The 27,145-nt window shown below is 42.6% G+C and overlaps 1 protein-coding gene across 1 annotated transcript in view; it reads right to left on the minus strand.

Moving 5' to 3' along the window:
* cacna2d2a (calcium channel, voltage-dependent, alpha 2/delta subunit 2a) overlaps positions 1 to 26,489 on the minus strand; it is a 144,618-nt gene extending 118,129 nt beyond the window's left edge. Inside the window, exons 1-2 of the mRNA XM_062404065.1 lie at positions 26,062 to 26,489; positions 21,268 to 21,349 (exon numbers count right to left, since the gene is read on the minus strand). Of these exons, the coding sequence (XP_062260049.1) occupies positions 21,268 to 21,349; positions 26,062 to 26,177 (198 nt within the window). The 5' untranslated portion in view covers positions 26,178 to 26,489. The remainder of the gene's footprint in view (positions 1 to 21,267; positions 21,350 to 26,061) is intronic.
* Between the last annotated feature and the right edge of the window lie 656 nt (positions 26,490 to 27,145).

The following is a 27,145-nucleotide window of genomic DNA, read 5'->3' on the forward strand; positions in this document are numbered from 1 at the left end:
ATAAAAGACCGGGCACTAGGACCTTGGGGATTCTGCATCCGGGCTGCGCTGGCTTTCTCATTCTGCCAAGTAACTTCTCTCATCAAAACAGCAGGATGACAGCCAAGGAGTTTAGCTCAAAGTAAATGATGCACGGAGTGAAATTGTAAGTACAGGTAGTTACAGAATGTCGCTCTGTAGATGTTAACGATTGTTACCTGCTTAAATTTAGGTTTACTTGAGTGTGAACGAGCAAATTTGAAATGTAAGAAATAACTATCAACAGCTCTCTATTCTTTGCATTAATATCTATCTTTAGTATTTAAAACCATATTATCAGTGCCTATTATTCCCTTCTGCTCATAATACAACAAATAAACAACTCAGAAGTGACACTGGCAGGCCCATTCTCCATCCATTGTGTGTGGTCCCTTTAAGAATTAGGATTTGGGAGTGAGCTAAGCCCCCCCTTTCTTTCAATCCTAGAAACGCCCCTGTCCACAACCATCGGCCATGAAAATCTACAAAGTTACCAAGAGAGCTTCAACAACAGAACGCACAACAAACGGCAATGAATTGTCTTAGTCCATTACGAGGGACCAATGTAACCAGAGGAAGTGGCTAGCGGTAACTTTTTCCTTCCTCATACATCGTTTACCCCCTGTAGTTAAAGCAGGGACAAGAAAAGCTACAGGTAAAGTGGATATGATGCAAATAAAAAGGCAACCAGAATAATTTGTCCATTCACTCTGAATATAAATAAATTATTTCTCTGGAATTTATGAATATTGTTTTAAAAGGGTCACGCTTGTTTTAAAGAAAATAAACTTTGCCCAGGAAACTTGAAATTGTCTCATTAAAAGCAATCACGTACTTAAGAAAACATGAAGGATTGATAAGTCAGAGTTCAATTAGAGAGTGAGACATTCTCAAGATCTCAGCTGTGAAATGTACTCTATTTCAGAGGTTATGTTTTTCCACATGCAACACACAGATGCTCGGCTATTTGAGTCTGTCTGTCTGACTCTGCAGGCCCAGCACATGCATACCTGAGTGACAGTCGCCGAGACAGCCATTTTGCTGTGGCCCAGTTATCTCCGTCTTACCACGGGCGGAACAGGAGAGAGAGGGAGGCATCCAAAGACAATTTAAACTCACAGTGCAGATTACATTTCAAACCTCCCAGACTGAATATTTAACCCTCTTGCCTTTCAATAAGTGATACGGGGGATTTTCACTGACTCAGGAACTCAATTTAACCTCTACCCTCCTATAGCCTTGCCCTCGGTGATGGCCGGGCCCCCCCCCTCGACTAACACTAACAGCGGCTGTCTTCTGGGCCTGATAGAGAGCGGCTCCACGCTAAGTCATTACACACAGAGCACAGCCTAATTACACACAGACAGCCCCCCCATGTAACCTGCCAAAAGGGTCAGTGCTCTTAGAAGTGACAGCACTAAGAGAGCAGCTACACAAACCCCCCCCGGTTGAGAGATAAGGCCTGGCGGGGACGTCTCCATCGTGGCGTGTTTGTGCCTTTATATGGGGGGGGGGGGGGGCAACCTTGACGACCTTCCATATCTGCCCCCGCTGAGAGACGTCACAGTCGGCTCCATCTTTTTTCTTTTTTGACCGATCTCCGGGGCTCCGCAGCACAACACACAGCCCGGGCAGGTCGGAGGCGACACACTCAACTGGATATTTCTCCATGTCGAGCGTCGCAGGGCCGACTCCTGCCAAACTGGCTGTTTCCATAGAAACGCGACACTTAATGACCGATAACAGAAAACGACCGGGGTAAAAAAAAAAAAAACAGGAGAGGGAGAAAGACACAGACAAAGAGCGATTGGGAGAGACAGAGGGAGATCTTGTGGAACAAAAGAAGCAATTTAGTATCGGAGGACAGCGTGAAACCTGATTATGCCGTCAGTGTAAATGATCACTAATTTCCCTCTGTCCAGCTGGCCCAGATTAATGCCTCCCCATTCTGCAGTGTAGACAGAGAGCCAGGGCTTAACCATTCCACTTGGCACCCCTCCAAACCCATGGCAATAATAAAATAGAGAAAAACAACATTCAGCAGCAAAATATCTATATTTTTCCATCAAATTATAAAGTCAAATAATATCAATTGAATTGAATATGATAAGATAACGCAAGCATCGATTTTGGTCAGAAGCTGAGTCCTCTACACCCCCAGGCTTCATCAACAACCTGTGGTCAGATATTTTCCAGACTCAACTGATCACTTAACTGAGATATATAACAGGCAAAATACACAGAGGATGAAATCTACTCCCATAGATATATAGAAATAGTAAACATTAGACTCATAGAATACCACTAATAATCAATAAGATTATAATAACAATGATCATTAGGAAATAACTTAATAGTAATGCCTTTCTCTTATAGTTTTCTCTTCTGTGGGATCTGTAATATTGTATTATTATAATTATAATCGTTATTTGATGATAAAATGAATATGTACAGAAGTCAAACATTTTAACAGGTGCCTTACATTTTTGTGTTTTACTAAATGATTTGACATTAAAGCAGATTCTGGCCTGTTCAATTCAGAGCACTCATATTTTTGGCTTGATAAAATATTTGAGTTTGGCTTGCCCACGGCGCTGGTCCTGACAGTCCCAGATAATGATCCCTCTGAGTGTGACTTTAATATTTAAATATTTGACATAATCGGAGAGTTGAGTGCAACTCCGCAGACTCCAGGTCAGAGGTAAAACATCCTGTGTGATCACAAATCAGGAGAGTGCAAGCGTTCAACAGCGGTGTGCTTTGATGTTTCTCTGCAGAGCTCGCCCACTGGTTTCCACATAACTGGGTCTGATCCCTCTCATCAGAACCGCCACGCTGTTTGGCTGCTGAAGCCCCGCAATTTTACTCCTCTGTGCATGCTGTTCTGATTATTCATAAAGCAAGCAATTACACATCCATTAAACCTGCAAATACAAAACTGGGGATCAGCTAGGGTTGTCACATGGATCAGGTTCATTACGGAAAACATCCGCAACCTGTGTGAGTCAAAACAGATTCTGAAATCGCGGTTGACTGACGAGCGATTAAAAGCCAACAACAGTGTGGGTCCTCGACACCTGAGGACAAAACAGGGGCCACGAATGAAAGGGAACATCCAGGGGTCTACAGAAGTTGCAGCATTGAATAAAGTACAATTCCTTTTCTAAATGCAGCACACTGCATTCGAATTTTAGATTCTCTTGTAAAAATGTTGGATACACTGTAGCAAACTGTTTAATAATGCGCAACCTCAATTCCCAAGTCTGTGTTCTCTATAATTCAGCCAGATACTTGAAATCCAACACATTGTAGATCCACATATTGTCCCTGATCAGTGTAAGGCCCATTTACAGTCTATGTCCTATTATATTTAAATGATGTAATGGAGCTTTATTATGCTTTTTCCTTTACGCACATTTTCATTTTGTGCACAATTTTCTAAAACTAGCAGAATCATTTCCCCCGAAGAAATACTGACTCCTATATGTGGGATACAAACCACTGCAGTGAACAAATGTTAATATATCAGTTTTGCTTACATTCACAAATAGTCTTTCAGCATCAGAAATGACACAGAATGAAAGCCTGATGTTTCCACTACGTTTCACAGCATTTTGCTCTTTTAGTATCAACCATCTCCAGCATGTTTTTCTTCTCTGACATTTCTTAGTGATCTAAGATGTGCACATTACCATCAGAGTCAGCCTGAAGCAGCAGGAAAAATGAAAGCATACTATATCATAGTGGTTTCCAATACGATGTGTTCAACTGATTGTGACTGATTACAGTTTGTGCGTTCTGGTGTTGGGTGTGTACCTGTTTTATGAAGTGTGTAATTGAGCTCTCTGTGTCCTAATGACGGTTTCCTCCTTCCAGCCTCTACAACACAGTCTCCCACTGACAATGTGCGTTTGTATTTTGTAAATGTTAGTAGTTACTTAAGTTGAGTTTGTGAATCAGTTGCGTACTTTAAAGGTCCACTGCGTTTCACATGTGTAAGAATGTAGGTAAAAGAAAAACAGGTGTTGAGTTGGTGAAAAATGAAAAAGAACTTTATACAACCTTAAAATATTTATTGAAGGTTGTCTAAAAATACACTATTAAGAAAATTCTACTGATCATTAATACACAGTTACAACGTTTTAACCTAATGTATTCAATTTGGGGCTTGACTTGATCCAAGTAACATTTTTATTTATGATGATATATTCTGAATTAGAAAAACTGATTATTTTCACATCATCACAACTCAGAATCTCTACTTCTTAGTCCAAGCTGGAGAAACATAAATATGTTGTGTCCACTTAACTTTCAGTTTCTCAAAGATCATGGATTTTGGTTTGTTTATTTGGATCTATTGTCGAGTCTCATCCCTCAAGAAGCTTTTGCTATTTTGTTTAATGGCTTAAATTAATTAGAGAACAATTCATCGAACATTCACTCTATTGAGCTCATGACTATAATTGTGAAAGAGATAATAAGGCAATTTGTATGTCGGACTGATCATATCTAATGACACTTGATTAATGACAAAACAAAAGCCTATTTATATCATTGACAATTTGACTTTACAGAGCAAAGGACGAAGTAAACACAGTTTGAAAAAAACACAAGTTAGCAAAACTTAACTGTTTTGCAATTACTGACAATTAAACATTCTAAGTTACCTGGACGAGTGACTTCTTTATTTGTTGGTACCATTTTAATTCATATTTAAAGTCTGATTATCATTTTTTTGATGTAATATGAACTTAATTATTAAGCATGCCACTGTATAAATCAAACCAATTCTGCTTATTACGCAGTCAACCTAAGAAAACACGATTTAACTCAAGTGTTTACCAATCAGGGAGCAGCAGGACAGATTGAAGTCTTGTTAGGAGCATAGGAGGTAACATCTCAAGCTTGTGTGAGCCTGACAATTCTGACGCTCAACAAAAAAACATATCATCTTTGGACCTCCATCCCTCACTGTTCTCCTTTCAACACAAACGCAATTTTGATGAGAAACAATTTACAACAACAAATTCAGAGGCAGAGAAAGACGACTTCAATCCCCCTGAAAGTTGCGTGGCATAAACAAAAACAACATTCCAGGAAGAGCTGTCAATCAGCATTTGTACAACGTGTGCGTCGTTACTGGGCAACAATCAATGCCTCAGAAACACAGGCTGCTCTTTGAAAAGCTTACAACCACACGACTAAAATAGAGATCAATGTAAGGCCTCGCTTACTATGTTATCATACAACACACACACACACACACACACACACACACACACACACACATGGCTGCAACGGTGGCTTTTCTACCCATGAAAACAAACAGAAACACATTTAACACAATGCTGAACAATTAAGGATAAGACCCGGAGTAATGAGCATGTGGTTCAATAACAAAAATCAGTAATAATTTTATTTTCACAATAAAATGCAGCTAAAACATTCAATTTATCAAAAACACTCCTCGCAAAACCAACAGTTGCGTCTCGAGAGAATCAAAAGGTTATGTAAATCGTTCCGCAAAGTCACGATGTCAAACGCGTTCGCAGGTCTTGTCTCGTCTCTAGTGGGTGAGAGGCTAATTTAAATAAAACAACTGTGCTGGAGAGACCTGCAGAGCAGCCGGTAAAAATCACATCACGCAAAGTCAAAGCTTAGTTTGAGAATGTGGGTCGCCCAAACATTTTAGAAGAAGTAATGGAACATTTATGATGGCGTCTGCAAAGAAAAGGGGAAGGTATTGCAACAGAGGGAGCCATGTACGTTGGTTCTGGTCAATCGATGGAGAGTTGTTAGATCCAGTCCCCCCCCAGGCTGGCACAGAGGTGCAGAGACAGGCGGATGAAAGGTTCCTCTTCCATCATTCATGTCTCGCATATGTGCTTTAGTGTTTGCGCGTGTCAGAAAAAGTTTGAGGCAGAGGAACTGTGAACCAGCCTGACTGATGGCTGAAAAGAATGATCCTCTTAGGAGCCAGAAAGTTTACGCTGTGGTGCACAAATTTGCAAAGCTAGGGTACAAAGAAAAAGGTTTCATGAAATGCTCATTCTTCAAGCTGTAAGTTTCAATTTCCACTTCAGCGAGTCTGTTGCCGCGGCTCCTTTATGACTGGGAGTAAAATAACAAAAAGGTAGACACAAGAGTTGGACCATGATTCTCATACATGGTCATTTCAACACAATGACACAGGAGGTAATACGAGCCAGGCTAAATTGCACTGACTTCATTCTGGTTTCTTTATGTCCCTTTAGCTCTTTGATTACCAGTTGTTTTAGGACATCTGGAGTCACAGCTTCTCAAAACAATGCAAAAATCCCCTCTCATCCACCCGTACATACACATTGCAAACATTATTATTAAGACTGCATGAAAAATATAACCATGAAAAACATATGCAGGTTTCTAATAACTTATTAATATCTAAATATAAAGGGATGTGTCTGTTAGAGATGCTCTTCTAGTCAGCAAGTGCAGCAGGGCTTCAGTCATGGACCTATAAAATGGGCTGTTTGTCTTGTGTTCATTGTTATACTAATGGTATTTTTAATAAAATTGTCAAATTATTTCCACATGTTTATTCTGTAAAATCTATTTTCTATTATTATATTTATCCACCTGGTGCATCTACAGTATATTTATGTGTATATAAAGTCGTGGAGAGGTTGTTATTTTTATTGAGGTGAGCCTCTACTGGTTTCATAATCACAATTCATCTCTCTGTTAAACTCTTTTTCTCTTTCATTGCAAATTATTTCTTTCCTGGCCCTTAATCCAGCTCACTCAGTTTATATTGGAATTGATTCAACATGGTTTGAGAGAACAAAATGCAGACCCCCCCCCCCACACACACACACACACGCACACACCCATACATACACACACACACACACACACACACACACACACACACACACACAAACACACACACACACTTCATTCTAAACTTAAACTAAACTGACGCAGACTTGGCAGCTCTGCAGTGAAAGTTGAACTGGAGTGTGTTGAATGCACAGAGAGAGACCTGCAAAGTTGACCTCAGCCTCGACTCGCAACTCATACAGAGACTGAAGAGTTGAGTCACACTGAGAGCTGCGACTAAAAGCTGCTGGTTTCAGATCAGCAGTCCACTGGACACAGACACACAGGCCTGTGCAAGAGCTGTCCCATTCCTCATCACACACGAGCCATACAAAAATAACTAATGCCTGACAGCCAATTAGAAACAAAGACATGTGGATGTGTTTAAAAGGAGCTGCTGAAGTGAGTCGGGCCCAGAGTCCTGCAGTCGGCAGGTCTGTGGGTCATTAGCTCATGTAGACTGGTGCAGAGCTGAGGTGCTGAGAGGAGTCCCAGCAGAAGGCTCCGCACATGTAGCAGTGAATTTAACATTACATAGTTCCCTGGAGGCCATGCTGGGTTTACATCTCTGTTCCCAAGCCCCAGCACACACACACACATACACATGAACACACAGACACGCACACACACACACACAAACACACAAACCCCTGAGCCACCTTCAATGCCAAGATCTCTTCACAAATACACCACAGTGCTGAGCTAAAAAGGGATTTCACTGTCACTGCCTTCTTCCTTAAGATATGACTGAGTCTTTCTCTCATGTGCACAAACGTCAGCCAAGCTCCACTCTCTCTACTCCCGTCCTTACACACACACAAACTCATGTACACACATAACTCGTTACACTCCTGTATCTTTGCATCCGTATTATGATAAGAGGCATGATCAGTCCTGGATGGACTATTTATCCTCTTCATTTGCCTCTGAATCCCGTCCAATACAAACAGCTTTATCCCTTTTCCCGCTCCGCAGACCAGAGACGTATTTTTATCTGGAGCAGTAACACACACACACACACACACACACACACACACACACACACACGATGTACAAATGCATCAGGATCAGTTCGGCTGAGTACAACTGAATAATTCACTGGAGGTTTATTTACAATGAGCTTTCATTATGGGTACAGACACGTGCTCAGTGCACTATCATGCGAGAGCCACAGGACAGGCAGTAGTTAAAATTAGCATTTTATTGATATGCAGAAATAAATGGCACAAGAATTCAGCCTGAAATTAAACACATGATATGTAACTTCGGCTGCTTCGGCTCTCTCAATCAAAACGATGGCGAAGGACCTGGGCCTCATCCAGTGTTAATTTTGTTGACGAAAACGATGACGAAATATACACGTTAACGACCCTTTTTCCATGACGACGACGAGACAAAAACATAACGAAAACGGATCTTTGAAAATAAAAACTATGACTAAATCTATTTTTAACTTCATTGACGAGACGAGACGAGACGATAATGTTGGTGGATGACTAAGTCACAATAATTTTTTTAACATCATCGTATCAGGCCGTCATGAAGTATCAGGAGCGGGCGTGTGAGTCTGTGTGTGTGTCTGTGTGTGTGTCCTCCCAGATAGCGCACCGTTCCAGAGGCTCCGCCCCCAGCTCACTCGCTCAGAGACACAAGATCAGAGCTAGTACACGTGAAGAAGCCTTTCAGTGACTTACTGCTGTTTCTCTGGTCTCAGCTGATCAGAGATCAGCGCCGCAGCTTCTCGATCAGAGCAGAAGCTGCAGTTGGTTTCTACCGATGTTCAGTTTCTGTGTCCGGCTCCAGTCTGACCTGCTCTCCCTTTTTGTTTTCACATTAAAAACTAAATATATATTTTTAAGCTATTAGGCTGCAGCTATATGTTTTTATAGAAAAGGAGTTTAATGTGGCTATTAAATGCGACCTAAACTAGACTAAAATGTAATTTGTTTTAGTCGACCTAAACTAGACTAAAATGTAATTTGTTTTAGTCGACCTAAACTAGACTAAAATGTAATTTGTTTTAGTCGACTAAAACTAGACTAAAACTAACAAGGATAAAAATGACTAAATGTGACTAAAACTAAAATGCATTTTCGTCAAAAGACTAAGACTAAGACTAAATCAAAAATAGCTGCCAAAATTAACACTGGTTCGATGACGTCCTGAGGCAGCGTGGGATCAAGGGGGGTCGTTGTCTTCACCACCATTGCCGATGGAAATCTACCTGACGTGACTCAGAAGCACATCATGTTCACGAATGAGGTCATGAATTAAAGTTTTGTGCAAGTTACGCAGCAAATAGCAATAAATGGCCGTGATTCATTACAAGTGACCTATATAAACAGTGGAGGAAAAAACAGCTGATCGGCCAACTGGCTCACAGTATCTTTCCTTCGTCATACGTCGCTTGCCTCAGTGGTTAGAGCAGAGCCACGGGTTAAGGAGATGTGAAAGAGTTAATCTGCCACAAAATGAAACCTCCCGGTGCCTTTTTCTGGGTTCGAACATTGTTGGAAACATTTTGGATGATGTGAATACACAAGTCAACTTGAGGCTAGAAGCACAGTGACACATGATTGCAAAAGGTTTCTTACTCTTTTTGCCTTTTTACTAAGAAGATGAACTAAGATGAATTCTCCTTAGCTGGTTGAATCTGCTCACTTGTCATCAAACTGTTCTTGTTTTACACCAAAGACATTTTGACATGCTCCAGTCAGAAAAAAACAGGTTTAAATAATGAAATGAACGAGGGGCTGGATTTCCATTTAGCTGCTTCAGTTTCAGAGTCTTTTTATAGTCGTGCTGACTCACTGGCGTCACAGGGTCACAGCTAACTGGGGCACCTGAACAGAATAGAACTATTGTTAATGTTATTGTTGAGGTGGTAATAGCTTTTCCTAATGTGACAAGTGAAAAGGTCTTGAGGACCTCTTGGACTTCTCCTCCACACTGGCTCAAAAGTTAAGCCTAAAAAAAGAATGGAGCTGATGAAGGTCGACCCTGATTTTTATCTCAATTGTTTTGTCCGCATGTTGATGGCTGTGATTGAGACAAACATCTATGTAACTACAGCATGGAATGATATTTCACATATGGTGTCTTATCGGCGGTGAAACAGCGTGTGGGGGAGCATGTGAAAATCTATATCCAAAGATAATCCTGACACAAACGCAAAATGGCTCTGAATGCGTACGTTCTTTTCTACCTGGTTTAAGTAATTTAATCACTGGCATCATTATACGAGTTTGTGAGAGAGCTTACGTGATGTAAATGTAAGTAGCGAGGGGCATACATACAGTAAGTGGGTGTATTTGTATTAGCAAAGGCCCTATACACTGTTAAATTTAGCCCTCATAGACGCAGTAAGTATGTTCCGAATAACCATGAGAAAAGACTTCCCACCATGGCACTCACAGCCGAGTGCGTATGTGTGCGTGGGTGCAGGTAACACAGCGGGGATGAGGTAAGGTCTCGGTGGATTAGTGAACAACCTCTGGAGGAGACAATAAGAGGCCGTCGGGGGGGGGGGAGGAGGAGGGACATTAATGAAATATGAATGTGCTTACTGAATAGCTGTGGCGGCGGCCTGTTGATGGCTGCGGCCCATTCAAACTACACCCCGTGTGGCTTGATGACTTTACCTCCACTCCGCTGACCCCGGGTCGTCTGCAGACGTCGCTCTAATCAGCATACACCTCATCGCAATCACAATCACCTGCACAAATTATCCTCATCACCACCATCGCGCTGCTCCGTCGCCGTCTCCACCCCGCTCCGTCTGCATCGACGCTCTCGCCGCGCGGCCCCGAATCACGCCGCCCCAGGAAATGGGAGTTGGCCAGATCAATAAATACAATATCAAATTAAATTAGCTGCCAAAATGAGGTGAGAATGTGAAATTGAGTGTGTGGAGGCGACGGGAGGAGAAACGCGATCCAGGCGTAACAATCACAAAGCTCGTTTATGACACGCAGGCAAAACAGTGTGGTGAGGTCACCGCTTCCTGGTATTGATTCAGAAATGAGTTAAAAGAGGTGAGGCACTTACGCTTTGGTGTGTGTGTGCGTGTGCGTGTGCAAGTGCGTGTGTGTGTGTGTGTGTGTGCGTGTGTGTGCATGTGTGTGTGCGTGTGTGTGACCATGACATCATTCCTGCAGTGTCTAATCAAGGGGAAAGGGATCTGGCTTTTGCAGGAGGGCTGTAATGGAAACACAATTGACCTGCTTTGGTAAGAAAAACACGACACCTGCACTCTGCCCACACTTTCACAGAGACACCGAAACGCCTCCAGTTCACCTGGCGACGCCACGCGGCCTCACCACCTGCCAACAGATCCCTGCGTGTATCTGCGCTCTTTTGAAGTTTTTATCTTTTCTCAGCGAAGGACAGCGATTCGACGCGTGGCAACATTCCATCTGTTCATTTCAATATGAATGGGCCTGTAAGTTCGGGGGGTGCTGGAGCGGCGGGGATGTGAAATTGCGGCCGGCGTGCCGAGTGGCCCCCGACACGCAGGGTTAATTCAAACCTCCTTTGATGTCTGCCTGTGTGTGAAATGAGGTGGTGGTCCAGAGTTAACACAAACACACACCAGCACATGCATGGACTGTCGCTCGCCCATACACGTGTCATTATCATCACACCCCCAAAAAATACAGACTCAAGTGACCACACGTGTAGCCGCACGGATCCGAGATCACAGGCGGCACCTGAGCTCATGTCACATCCTGCATCAGAACTAAATCCATCGCACTCTTCAGGACTTAACTCTTGAGTGTCCCCAAACATTCACTCACACGCCATCCACATCCGCACCACAATGGGGGCTAAGCTGCCTGTGAGCAAAAACACACACTGCCGGCTTACACACAATGTAAAGCAGATGCTGCAGTTAAACAGCGATGAGAGTCAGATTGAATTTCTAACTTTCGTGTACAAAGCATACTCTATCTGATTAAGTTCGCTGTAGTCAGTGTTCCAAAAGTACTTGTTCCAAGTTAGGTGATTGATTTATGTATCCCTGCAACATTTCACTCTGTACGCTTACTCATTCAAATTTGAGTAAATAAGTTAAATCACATGAAGAAAAGTATTTAGCTTGAATTTAATTAGAACAACAATGTGGTTTCTAAAGACAAGTGATTTTGATTACAGTATTAAAACGTCAACTGAAGAAAGTGCACAAAATATCATCAAGGTAGAATTAGCGATAAACTCTGCACATGGTTTTCAGTTTACTTTCCAACCTGTAGTTTGAAACATCTCCACAAAAATTCATTTTTCATGAATATATATAATGTTCTTATGTAAATAGATTTGGTTTTATTTTAACATACCCTTTTTCCAAAGAGAAAGTATTACATGGTAAAAATCATAGCAGCATTAAGGGCACACTGGGACAAAGTTACCCCACAATTTCATGAGTGTAACAGTGATGATAAAGGTTTGACAACGTTAACTGTAATATTGGTTTGGGAATGAAAATATTTCTCATTATCTTTCAATTTTACTGTGAAATAACACAAACAAAGAGGTAACGATGTTCTATTAGTCTCTTATTCTCAAATAGCTTAAGTGAGTCTCTGAGTCCCCGAGGTGTTGATGGTCGGACAGAAGGTTGATGTGACCGGTTGTAAAAAAAAAGTGATATTCAGTTTATACACTCTGAATTTGTTTCACATCCTGATATGTGGTTCAGGTTAGACTACAGAGGCCCTGTGGTGAGATTTGTTTTTTATTAAAGCCAGAGTTAACCATTAACATTTTTATATATAAAAAGAACACAATTAAATCTGATATATAGAGCTAGAATTATATTTTCATGTTAAATATCAACATAAACATAGACATATTAGGCATGATCTAAATATCTTGGTAGTAGTTCTATTGATCATCGTAAACACCTTTAAAATAAAATAAAATAAAATAGCAAACACAAACCTAATTTTTATTTTAAATGTTTTGGCTGTTGGTGAAATGGAGGTTTTCAAATCAGCAAACATAAATGACCATTGTGTTCTGTCTGTGAAGGGCCTGAAATCGGCGAACTGATTAAACATGGGGCTCAAGTCAACAATGCACCTGTTTGTCCTGTTTCATGTTTCAATTTAGATTAGCACAATGAAGCAAAACCCACAATCTCTCAAAACAATTAAAAAACGTTGCCACTTAACGTTTACAAATACTGTATATTCTGTATATTGAAAATCTCCCAGTGATTAAAAGCACTCTTACTTCTGAGAGACAGGGTATTTATATGTATACATGCATTAGTGTATTTGTAATGCTGAAATTGTGGTGGTGGAGCATAAATCCCATCAAACAACTGAGCACTGGGAAAAGGGCCAGAGGCAGAGATGAGAGTAAGTCCAGCTCAAAGCAAGAGAAGAGGGGAGATAGATTGTGGAGTGAGGGGGAGCGTCTTCTCCACATTTAAAGAAGAGAGAGAGAGAGAGAGAGAGAGAGAGAGAGAGAGAGAGAGAGAGAGAGAGAGAGAACAAGGCAGGAGACACAGCAGGAGCTAAGATCTGCAGAATTAAAAAGATGTAGGTAGCACTTCTGAAGCCTCCGTTCAGAAGACAGTGGAGAGTCCTCGCTGCCTACATGATCAAACATTTAAAACACTTTCCCTGGACTTCTGCGGCAGTTCATCCGTCGAGAACCACCCACCGCCGCGGCAAGCCAATCAAAGTCATTCAGAAGTGTGACCAATCAATCACAGGCGAGTTCAGGTGGAGGAGAAAGAGAGGAGGAGGAGGAGGACAGAACCTCGGGGACTCCAGCACTCACCCGAACCCTCTCGCATGCAAACGCGCATTTCCAAAAAAGACCCATGCATTTTGTGCACGACAGACGCGAATGCCACACCTACCACTTCACACGCAGAGAAGCACTCCCTGTGTAGTGGGATGAATAAAACACTTCACACCTGGAATTTTCTAGGGCATCACGCCACTCTACATTACCACTGCAGCCCACTCAGGGAGCTCTGCCCAGCTTTTTGTCCCTGTCGAGCATAGATAGCACCAAAGACACATCACGTGCTCTATGAAACATCAAACAGAAGACCACTGAAAATTACCCGTGCACGCTCGCACGCATGCACACGCTGCAAATAAGACGGAGACAAGGAGAAAAGATGTGCAGCGTAGGCAAAATAAAGCATCTTCCTCTGACAGGGCTGGAGCTTTAGCAGACCTCTAATCCCTTTCTGACACATAATGCTATATTGTCTTCCTTTGCAGCGAGTGCGAGGCCTTCGTTCCTCCAACAACAAGCCGCTGGTGGCCCGGATGTGTTGGCTTTTTGTTTCGCCTGAAAACACCCAGCAACAATTAGTTACACAAGTACACAAAAGTCCCCAAATGTACCACAGTGAAAGTCAGTAGCATTCAGACCCACCGATCATCTGTTGTGTTCTGTGCTACCCCCCCCATCCCCCCATAGTTGGTCTTTACAGCTCCATCCACTGCACTGGAATCAACAAGCGCGCGCACAAACACACACACACACAGTGAAATAAATCCTCACACACAGCACGCACTGTGTATCGCTGTGTCTTTAAAGCCTGCATAATTGATTTCAGTCACCTGGATTGACTCCAAGACTGAACACTGAAAACCTGAGGAGGGTTTCAAATAGTGGCTGATAAATAAGAACACAGGGCAGAGATATATATACAAGCCAAAACAAAAAATGCAATATTTATCGCATAAATATATTATACAACAGGGGTCTTCAACGTTTTTCAGGACAAGGACCCCCCAAACTGATGGAGAGATAGAGCAGGGACCCCCTACTATATATATTGTATGAAATTGAGCCTAGTGCCATGTATAAACATAGCTATCCTGTTATTGTGCAATCAATACTAAGCTATTCAAATAATACTCAGAATGATAGCGTCTTCTGCCTCCATTTATCCGTTCGCTATTATATGTTAGATTCATGTTAATGTGTATTTAAAGACATTTAAATTTGTTGGAAACAATTGGTTGAAAAAAAAATATTTTTTGACAAAAAAAATATTTTCTAATAAACCGAAAATGTTACGACCCCCCTGTAGTATCTCCGCGGACCCCTTAAGGGTCAGGGACCCCCTGTTGAAGACCTCTATTATAAAAGATTTGCAGATTTCAGTGTAAATTCTAATTAAATCAGTTTAACGAAGGTTCACCAGAACAAAAAACGTATTTGTGAATATGCAGTCTGTGGGCAGGGGACAAGATGTTGGGGCCTGAAGCCTTCTGGCTCCGGTTTCTCGTTTGATCAGTCGAGTATAAGCAGGCTTTGGTTGCCTGCAGGTGAACAGTCCGTGTGGAGAGCACAAGAGGAGGAACACACCGGCTTTTTGATTCACCTGCATTCACCCGGAGAGAGCTGTAAATAGAGATCAGCCAGATGTCATCTGGACCTAAAACACCTACAGAACGTATCAGTGTTTGTGTTTTGTGAGGAGACACGTTCGACTCGGACTGGAACCAGTTGAATATCCGCTGTCTACATTGGAACCCCGTAATATTGGAAGTTCCCCATAAAGGCAATTCATCATCAGATGTTGGTCGCTGGGCTCCGAGACGGCATTGACCTTTACCCTTGACCTCCAAAATCAGTTCATCCTAGAATCCATGTGAACGTTTGAAGATACAGGCTACGTCTGTCGTGGAGGATTAAAAACAAACATAATATGAAAAATGGAGACTGGGCACAATCTGGTTCGACTTTTTTTAAACTGTCCCATTTCTATTGCAAAGCCATTTCAAGTAATTCCCTCTAAACACTAACACTGGGGTATCTGCGTGCAGGGCTGCGCTCGGCAGATATATGTATTTTCATTTATATAATCACCGTCAACCAGTGCCAGGCCATCAAGCCGGGGAGCCGAGGAATCCTAGTAACCTTCCCCAGTGTCAGAAAACCAATAACAGGGCAGAAAAATAAATAGCGTGTGTGTTTGTGTGTCTTTCTGTTCTCCAGTCAGTGCAGGGGAGTCGGAGGCTGGGAGTAATGGCGCTGACCAGCTCTCCCACTCTTGACGCTCAGCTTGCCACTGGTTTTATGTGCCTCTAATTCCCACTGTTATTGGGATTTTGGTTTTATTTTGTGTTTTGTTTTGGGTAAATATACATAAATGCTAAAGTTGGCAAATAACCAGGGTAAATTGGGCTGCAAAAAGGATTCAAATAGGGGAAAAAGAGCAGTTCACTAATAGAGCGTGTCTAAGCTTTCATGACCCTGATGTGTGACCCTGATGGCCGCACGCTCTTGGGATGTGCTAATGGGACGTCTGAATGGGACTGAAGCCAGGTTTAGAAAGTGAACATTTATTCCACTTGGGCAAACAAATGGATGGTTAACTGCTGCAGGTAAAAAGGTTGCATAATTCAGGTCAGATTAGTATGTTTCACATCAGTTATGTTGGTTCCTCCCATGTGTCCAGACCAGCGTTAAGAGGTGGTTCACTCCTAACGCTATATAAATACAAAACCATATACCATTGAACCATTCATATAAACAGAGGTGTTACATTGATGCACAGGGAAATAATTCGGAGACATTGAACATCTCCATAATCACCAGTAGATTGTTACTTGTTATGTTTCTCTTTTAAACCTTTTGACATCTGTACTGATCCTCAAGTATCATATCTAAACCTCAATGAAAAATGTGAAAGAACACTAAGCTCAAATCAATATTTGATATTATCAAATGTAAACAAAAGTCAAATCTGTATAAATGTGTATAAATTAACTTAACTTTCACTTCCACTTTGATCCTAGTGCACATTATCAATTACGATTGGTCAGTCTGCCTGATGGAGAAAAAAACACTAGGAGTAAAGTAACAGCAGAGCTCAGATCAGCTTCTCCTTGGTTTGAACATGAAAATGTTTGAGCTCATGAAAAGCATCATGATCTTTTATGGTGACACATTAACTTTAACATGGACTGACTAGACTGCACAATTTTTGTACTCTAATAACAGCAATGAATGACTCATGTTTAATATGCATAGAGTACACACCGTGATATCTGCTGATGTGCTGCACAGAAGCTATCACCAGACATGAACTTCTCAGACCAGTTCATTTTCAGACATGAACCAGTGTCAGCACTTATCACCAAAAGCTCTGGCAGATCGTCATCTGTCCAGGCCGACGTCTTCTTCTGTGTCTTCTCCATACATGGCATCACCTCTTCAGTGTGAGATATTTATATTATTTTTTGTTTTGTTTTTTACTTTTACGTCCGTCAGATGTTAAAATACAGCATCAACACGCTCGCTCTCTCAGGTACTATTTCTGAAAATCTACCCGTTACTATCACATGAGCTCACTCTGATATTTGCCGGACACTTGACTACTGACGCTAAAAGTTCTGAAAAATATCCGGAGCAACTGACAAAAAATTCCAGGAAAAGGCATGGACCTGAGTGCACGTCTGAAAGCAGCTAAAGACTTCAGAGGAGCTCATCAGGAGAGAGACCCGGAGTGTCAACAATCTGCTGAAAACGCCTGTGACGTTTCAGACACATCCAGATAACAGGCGGCGGTTGTATAAGGTCCAGAAGGTCGAGGGGGAGGGAGAGTTGAGGGGGAGGTCTGTGCTGTCTCCCTCTCTCTTTCTTATTCTCTCTCCTTTAAAGGTAACTGCTCAGGGTGGGAGGCGGGACCCTCAGTTCTCCCTGTAAACTGTCCACAGACCCAAGAAGCTTTTAAATCAAGAAACAAGTGGCAGTGATCAGCCCCTCACATCTACACCCCGATGGATCAGCGGTGCAGACACGGAGACAGCGGGAGGTGACGCTGACATCCGCTTTGGAGGGGGGGGGGGGAGAGAGAGAGAGAGCAGGGGTGATGTCTAGTGTAGCCCTGGGCATCTGAGACAGATTATTGGAAATTTCTGTAGTCAGCGAGAGTGAGTAAATCCACCGATGCACTTTATAGAGAGATCTGCGTTTGTCGAGATCGACTGTGAGCAACCTTCTGTTTCCAGGAAGTGGAAGAAAGGTTTGGAGAAACATAAGAAACGTTCAGGGTTGTGTTCAGCCTGAGAACGACACCTCCCACGAGTCATGGAAAACATACCTGTGCTGATCAAATTGAACCAGAGGCAACGCTAACAACAGGAAGGAAGACTTACCATCCGCCTGTGCCTGCACACACACACACACACACACACACACACACACACACACACTGGAAGCACTAGAGGCAAGAAGGTCTGTACTGAGATAAACCAGCGGCCAGCATGTGGTCAGCCGGCTGACTGATATACTGTCGACCACACAGCACAGACACACAATGAAGGGCAGAAGTGAGGGGAAAAGAGCAAAAATATATCATATTCAAATAAAAAAATCGAGGTAAAAGAGTGGTTGAATCCCACAGCCATTAACCAGCACTCTGTCTTTCCATCCTCCTCCCTCCACGTGTGGGTTTATTGATCTGGTCGTGCATTTCCAGGCTTCAGGTTTCCGGTAATCAAGAGCAGCAAATGGCGAGAAGATAGGGCGTGGTGCGCAGGGCCGGGTCCTCCGAGCGCAGAGTTGTGGAGAGCCAGGATAAAGTTAAGAGCTTCAGGAGAAGTCACGTGCGCCACATTATTGATGCTGATTAGACTCTTCTGACTGAAATGAGTTCAACATATGCTGCACAGAAGAAGCATTTAAAGGTTTGCTTAAAATGGAGCTTTAACTGAGTAAATTTCCCTGACTCTTTGTGCGAGTGGGAATATGACATTGATGCAATGTACATATCGCTCTATTAAAGGAAGAGGAAGATACAATTTCTGGGTCGAGCCAGAGCCTTCCTTGCCTCATACCCCACCCCTCCAGAAAATTTCATGGAAAGCGACCCAGTAGTTTTGAGTAGCAAAAATGCAACCTCATTGGTGGAGATAACAAAGCTGCATATGAAAGGTGTCCATGATTTACTAACTGTTCCACGAAGGGTTATTTTAAGAATCAAAGTCCAAAATCTGAATTAAAATGTGTCCAGCTAAACAAATATGATCTCCTTTCCTACAAACCATTATATCTATATCATACCAAACTGGAGGAGCTGCCATTAGCTGTGAGCCATTGACTGAATTACAGAACTGTATACGATTAGGTCATTAAAACTAGATCCACTTCAATCAGCTACAACAGTTATATTAATGCCGGAGAAAATGTAATACTGCTACTAACAACCAAATGCAAATCTCTCTATCTCTTTCTCACTCTCTCTCTCTTTCTCCCGCTACCTCGCTTGTCAGAAAAAATAAAACCTCAGCCACGGGGAACTGAGCACACCACATTATATTCAACTTACTTCCTTGTCTCTTTCCATGTAAGACAAACTCAGAAATAATTTGCACACACTTTACATTTTTTTTGTCTATGACAATAAAGTGCGCATGAGGAGGAAGGGGGCGCAGAGGGAGGCAATCTTGTTACCAGCCGGCATAGCCCTGGGAAGATTTCTATCAGACACACGTATAGTGAGAGGCATCCATTTAGAAAATGGCTTTTCTAGGCATGCTGGGCCATTTAGCGCACCCTGTGACGACTCCTGTTTGGGGCCATGATAAATGTTCTTTCACACCCGCTCTGCACACAGTCAGGCCAGCACACACACAAGCACATGCACATGCAGCCATATGGGCACCTTACACAAGATATCACTGGGATGGGCCCTTTTGGGTTTGGCTTACAGAAGAAAACCTCAGACACTTGTGGCTGAGGTTTTTAATCTGAATTAGATTAAATTCAGAGAATGTAAAGCCCACTGAGCACATCACGACAAAAGTCCATAGATCCCAGTTTTTAACAACAATAACATATTCTGATATGTCAGAAGATTAATTTATATATGGAACACAAATTGGCAATGATTCCTAAGATGTGATTTTCAAACACACATATAATCAGGTGTAGAGCTTGAACAAAGAAAACAAACTGAACTTGTGACTTGGACTGTAAACATAAAGGAGCATCTTTCCTGTGTTGTTCATTCTGTAAAATAAAAGTTGACTCTTGAAAATGGTGTCATTACATTGTTGCTTCATAACAAATTGATGTTTGTTGTTATTTAGTCATTTTAGAAGCTTACAATTGTCAATGCATTGTTTACAAAGATGTATTCATGTTTGAATTTAATGTAAAAGTGTTTATTTACTTAATTAAACCTGGTTGTATTTGTGTTGTACTTTAGTTATTTATAATAAATTCATGATAATAAAGATAAAGTAGATGGCTACACTGTAAAATATCAAGCCTCAATTACATTTCCTCGTCATAAGGGTTGGTTAACAACATCTTAGGCATTATGCCAAATGTATTTTTTTAAACGTATATCGGACGATTTATCGTATCAGGAAATATTTGTATCCCTCAAGATTAGGGCAAATAAATGCTTTCTTATGAAAAACATTTTGGAGATTCTGAATTTGTATAAGATAGAAAGAAGATACTTTCACCTTGAAACCATGTGTAACAAGAGTAAAGCTGTTTATAAATTCACACTGCTCAGTGGAAATGCAGAAAGAAATATTTGCACAAACTGAAAAAGGCAAATATTCTGATGGCTAAACATTCCCAGTTATGTTTTGTTTACACTGGGCTGACTGCTCAAACTCAACCTATACCTCCCACATGCCATCTGAACATCTGCCTGATATCCACCAATCGCTAACCTTTACATTACACGTTCCCCGCCATCTCACCTCCTCCTCTCTAGGATCCATCAGTGTCGACACCACACTATGAGCCGTCCCACTAACCACTGGAGCTGCCTGTGTTAGAGCTGCCACAGGCACCGCACCGGCTGGATGAATCACACTCACCCAAACAGCAATAATGAAGCATTTATCTCAGGGTGCATTACAAACCCTGGAAGCTCGGTGAACATGCGCACATGGCGGGAAAATGATGAAACGGTGTCAATCACACTCGGCTCAACCATCTGCTCGACCACAAGACAGACACGTGTTACCCACAGCCGCATACCGGGACGCAGACACAAACAAGCCACCTCATTTGTGGCTGAGGATGTTTATTTAAACAAATTCACTTTTTGCATATAAAAAAATATAGCACACGAAATGAGATTTTGTTAAAAATAAATAAATTCTGAATTGAATATTCATAAGGACTTTTGGGTCAAGTAAATTGACACAAGCTGATTTATAAGGGAAAAGTTAAAACTATCTCAAAAATAAAGTTACATGCTGGAACTAAATGTTATTTGGAGTGCTCTTACAAACACTATGTGTGTGTGCGTGTGTGTATGCGTGTGTGAGTGTGTATGTTTACACAAGGACTTGGGAGTCTCAGCCAGGACACTCTTACTGATTAATAATGGAGGACAGTAGCAGCGCGTCCCATGCAAGCGTGACGTCAACTCACCGATCTCATCTGCTGGGTTCCGGTGACGTGCTGCAGAACCTTTTCCAGCTCCTTCTCGATACGTCCGGCCCAGTGAATCATTCTGGAAAATCAAATTAGACATAGTCAATCGGCAGCCCTCGACATTATCTCATCAGCATGTCATCACACAGGCACTGGTTTCTCCGTCGAGTCATGACACTGAGTCTGTTTGTAAAGTGCGTCTCCTGTCATCTTCGTGTGTCTCCCAGACTATGCTTCCTTCCAGATCCCTACTTGGAACTCATGCCGTCCATCTCTGCTAATGTCTGGGTGAGTCATCGGCAACCTCTCTTCATATCACACCTTGCATATATCCAGTCGTCTCTGGCAGGACTGGCGGCGAACGTGCCCGCCTTGGCTCGGCTGGGATCAGCTGCTCTGCAATAAAACTGCTCTGGTCTGACAGAAGTGCACCCTAAGCAGGAGCTGATCTCCGGTAGACGGAGCCAACTTTGGAATTAAGAGATCAAACGGCTGGAGCTCATCACTGTATATCTCCCAGCAAGCAACACATGACTTAATGGATCGAGATTTTCACTAGATCATTTTAAAGCTGCGGCGAGAGGCCAACCCGTCAACCTGGACACACGCTGAACAACCGTGTGCGTGACCGACGACAGAGCGCCTCACTCAATGTCAGTCAGATGAATAAACTCTGTTGTGTGTTTGCGAGCCAACCACTGACTGCGTGCCAACCTTTTCCTTTCAGCGGCCCGCAGATAGCTAATCACTAGCATCAACAGCACAACAGAGTCGTTTGTCTTTTAATGTGACGCTGGAGAAAAATGTCATCTTCAAATGTCAGATTTGCTCAGAAGACAAGCAGGGAGACAGATTTATTAAATTGCACAAATCTGCCGAGCGGTGACAGAGCCCGAACGTGATCACAAAGCCGGAGCGCGCCTCGTCAGGAGAGTAACAGGAGAGCAAACACGGCAGCGGGGCGCAGCGCCCTGGCTGTGTTTACAGGGACAAGATTATGAGGACGCGAGAGGGCCTCCGAAAAGGACCGTGCAGAGCGGGACCGCTGGGGAGGGGCCGCTGAAAAGGTCACCTCGATATGAAATAAAAACAAGCTTACAGTGAGAGCAGAGCGGAGCGCGGCGCAGTGATACTAACAGTGAGGGACATTACCTCTGTCCCCGAGCCAGGCAGACTTCTTACGCAACTTCATTAGTCTACATGCTACACACACACACACACACACAGTACATACACAGCTTTGACAGAATGACATGCAAGAAGAGGGCCCTACGTTATGTCTCATCTTGTAAGTATATGTAAAGATGCACATTGCAAACACTTTGGCCAGAATAGTCAAGACATCAACCAATCTTAGGATTTTTATTGATCATTTGGGTATCACTATCAGTGTTTGATTTAAACTAGTTGTAGATAAGAGAGATAAGAGATATTATAATTACAGTTTTTATCTTATTGTAAAGCAGGTGAATGTATTCTGTATTCTGTATTTTATATTCTATATTCTGTATTCTGTATTCTGTATTCTGTATTCTGTGTTCAGCTCTAAGCTCTAAGTACCGAGGCTGGACAATACATTTATATTATTGGATATTTTCTCTCCCTCTATAATCTCTCAAATATATAATCCTGTGGAGATATTGTGCGTCACAAATAAAATGAAGAAACTATTTGACATAGTGACAAAACTGTGTCAATAGGAGCAAACATTAGTGCAAAATTTACAACGTGAGATTATCGAATATTTGAGTAAAGTCGGCTACAGTCGGCCACCATCTTTGTTCTGCTGCAAACGAACCAAACGGTCATTTCAGGTATAACAGTGAAATATCCAAATTATAAACTATTTAGTAAAATCAATAACAGATAACATACCTCAGTATAAAGTCTAGTATCGTGATAAATAACAGATATGATCCTTTCCACTCCTTCTGGGTGTTATCATTTTTCAATCGGTTGCATAACATCAAACACATCAACAATACGCAAAACGACAGATGACCACTAGTCGACCATGCAACCACTAAACTGACGTGCATCAGGGCAGGTCATGTGATGCTGACCGTGACTATTTACTTGCTCTTGTGAAATGACTTGAGATTTGTGATGGACTAATTGTAAATCAAAAACATAGACAGATCCCTCCATTCAGTTGAGAGAGAGAGAGTGGGAGTTGCTGCTTTGGGGAATGTTCATGTTCAATAAATGCTTTGAGCCCTTGTGTTTGGTGAAAGCTCTTATCTCCCTTAAAAACACAGACGGGACATTGTCATTGGACGGCGCATGTAGGTCGACTCTTTGTAGTTTGATGTTGGATTAAAACCCTGCCATTCGTCTATTGGTATATATATTTTTTTTTTCATGTATAATGATTTCAGTCAGACAAACATGATGGAGAAGGAGATTAAACGTGTGGACGAGCTTTGTATCAGCCACGCACGTCAATATGTGCGTGGCTGATACACAAGACCAAGAGCCAAGTGCAATACCGAGATATCTTCCAGGGCAGAAGGTGGAATGATTTCACATGTGTGGAAAATTTGATTTGACCTCCCACAATGTAGCTGCTCTGAGTTTAGAGTGCAGCTTTCGAGAGGAGATTGGACATCCGTACATATACATTTAAGCTACTGGAACACGTTTTCACCACATCGTTAATATGGAAATAATTTCATCCAAACACACACACACGCACATACACACACACAATACACGAAAACAACACAAATACACTAACTATTTGTAAATCTGATCAGGCTGCCAGGCGGCAGGGTCCAGAGAAAGAACGCACTCTTGGCCCTGCTGTCAAAATGGACAACAGGACATTCTGCCCTTCCTCAGCTACTGGCAATTAGAGCGTCAGCACACACACTCTCAGACATGTGTGTGTGTCTGGCCTACCCACCCACATGGACACAGCCATAGCAACTCCCCTAACACTTCAATTAGCCAGCAGTCAAATTTTAGCAAATAGCACAAAGAAGTGGGTGACACAAGACCCAGTTTTTAAAACCCAGGGGACGACCGGATTTAAAACGACAACAAAACCAGACCTGGACCTCACTTATTTTTATCTGCTCTAACAAGAACACTGATTGTAACAACATATAATGAGATTGGCCTTGTTTTAATACAGTGCTGTCTCTAATCCAGCAGTTACAATAATCTCAGTATGTAATATTTGGAGGGAGAAGCAGAGCATGAGGATGTTGATGTAAGATTAAACGGGCAGCCCATAGCATTTGACCAATTGAAAGAAAGTGTAGGTTAAATCTACAGATGAATACAAATACAGCAAACATAAATGAAACATTCATGCTAGTTTGTTTAAAAGGGAGAAATGATCAGCGTTCTTTTTTCATTGCGGTGCTCAATCAAGTCTATGACGGAGCTAAAAGTCAATGAGCGGTAATATGAGGGAAAAACAGGTTTCTCTTTTGAATGTCACCTTGGACCAACAGAGCCCTGAAGATCTCAGTGAGATTAACCAGTGGATGCATCAGGGAGGAATTGAGATTTCTGTCGCTTGTGATGAGCTTGACCGACCAATCGTCACAACAGGACACACTCCATCAGATCGTCACCACACGAGCATCATTAAGAGGACCTGCAGCCACATATCACAGACTAGAGAGGGCAACAGTTGCACTATAGTTTCATGAGTTTTTTTTTTATCGTCAATATAAATATGACCTGAATTTAAATGAAGCAAAATCCATGAAAAGCTAACTATTTCTGGTTTCTATTCATCATCGCCTTTTACTGGATCTTTCTATGACGCACAGGTGGAAAGTGTTGCAGCAGACCTTGTGTTCCTGGCTCTGTGTCATTCAAGGTTAAACTCTTAGTCTGTTTCACAGAAGAGAAGAGAATCGTGCTGTACTTTAAGTTATTACGGCAGAAACAAATTCCCCAACAGGTGCAACAAGGAAAAAGTCCAACAATAGTTTTCCTCGTCTGAAAAAACAGCTGGAAGCTCAGTCACTCTTCTGTGCCTGCAGGCGCACGGGTAAAGCAACATTGCGATTTGACATTTCTACCAATTCAACTTTTAGTATTTGCTTAAATACAAAAAAATAAATTAAAAAGGATCCTAACTGGAAGCCTTGTTGCTGCAAATCTTAAAAAGTAGTTTAGTAGTTCGGGTGAGAAATACAATGAGATGGAAACGGGGAGCTTTAAAGACCTGGCGGCTCCTGCGCCATTAACTAATTGGTTTATTCTCTGAGTCCACATTATCCGGTTTAAAAACACCAGTGTGTCCTGCTCTGGGATGGACGTGATTCTTTCCACGGTGCGTGTGCACTTTAAGCTCGAGGACTCTTCAGACCAGCCTCGTTATGGCTCAGCCCATCCATCGTGCGTAATTCTCCCCATGGTGACACCAAAACAACGCATGGACCATGATTATCATTACCAATAATGTCAGTGTAATTATTTCATTTTTCAACCCTGTGGACGTCAAATCGTTGCTTTTGGGGGTTATTCGCCTGTGGCACCTGTGCATGATCCCTGGTAGCCTGATTCCTTGTCGGCTATGACAAATAGAACAAGGCTTTGGATATTAAAAAGCCGCTGCCCACAACAACAACAAAAACATGGTCCCTGCGAGAGACACAATAATACGAGGCAGCATCATGAGGGACAAGCTACGTCTTTGCTGGAACATCAGGGGGACAGCGGCACCAAGGTAAAAGCTGCGGCCGCATGTGGAGGCTCGTCTGGGGGGCCACCTGTCCTAGTTCATCCCCCCCTCTCCCACAAAACCACAACACGGTGCGGGGTACTTACGTGTAGTGCTGCGGGAAGAGATGGGTCGCGACTGTCGGCGTGGAGACACATATGAGAAGAACAGTTTGGACCGCGAGCAGGCAGGAGAAGCCGCACGACTGCGCGCAGATCGCCATTTTCCATTAAATATGCAAGAAAACTGGGAGAAATAAGAGCAGCGCCGGAAGGACAGCCTCTCGCGGGCGCGCAGCTAAGAATAACCGGGCTCCGGAGGAACGTGTGTGCGTGTGTGCGCGGGGAAGGAGCTGATGGCTTGGCGGAGGCTTCTGGACACTTCAGCCGGCAGTGAGATCTCAATCAGACAGACACACACACAGAGAGAGAGAGAGCGAGAGAGAGAGAGAGGGAGGAGAGAGAGAGGAGAGAGAGAGGAGGGTTGGCAGCTGGAGATCAAGAAGGAGCTGCTGCTGCCTCGGCTGCTGCTGCTGCTGAGGATGATGATGATGATGGTGGTGATGATGATGCGTCTCGCTGCCTATTTGCGTGCTAGCTGTCCTCCCTCCCTCTCCGCCGCCGCCGCCGCGCACATTTGCTCCTTTTTTCCCTTTCGCACTCTCTCTCCAACGTAACGACCGTTACGCGCGTGAAGTTCCCGAAGACAATAAGAGAGTGTTCACACGTCCACTCTTCACAATAAAACCGCTTTCTTCTCGAGGCGCGAACACGTGGAAACAGAGGAGGTGTGTAGAAATAAAACATTTATCTGAGCATATTCAGAAAAACGCATTCGGGAAAGGACGGTGTTAGCCATGGCTGCAGCCCTGAGTAACCATAGCTAGCACACTTATTCGTACACGCATCTAACCTGAATAATAGCAGCTGTAAAGACATATATTTGGCAGCATGGCATGGCACTCAATCCAGAATAAAATAAGTATTTTTCTACTATTCTTTATGTCTGTTCAGGTTTGCCGGTGTTGTCCTCGTCCTTGAATGTATATTTATTTCAACGTAAGTACACTGATAACAAGGTCAAATTATTTGAATTCCTTTCCTTTGATTTTAAATGTAGTTCTGCTCCCTGCCTCGGATGTTTCGTATTGTATTGATTTGTCCTGGTTGTGGAGCACCCTGAGACAGCTGT

Source organism: Platichthys flesus, chromosome 2, assembly GCF_949316205.1.
Source record: "Platichthys flesus chromosome 2, fPlaFle2.1, whole genome shotgun sequence".
NCBI lineage: Eukaryota > Metazoa > Chordata > Actinopteri > Pleuronectiformes > Pleuronectidae > Platichthys > Platichthys flesus.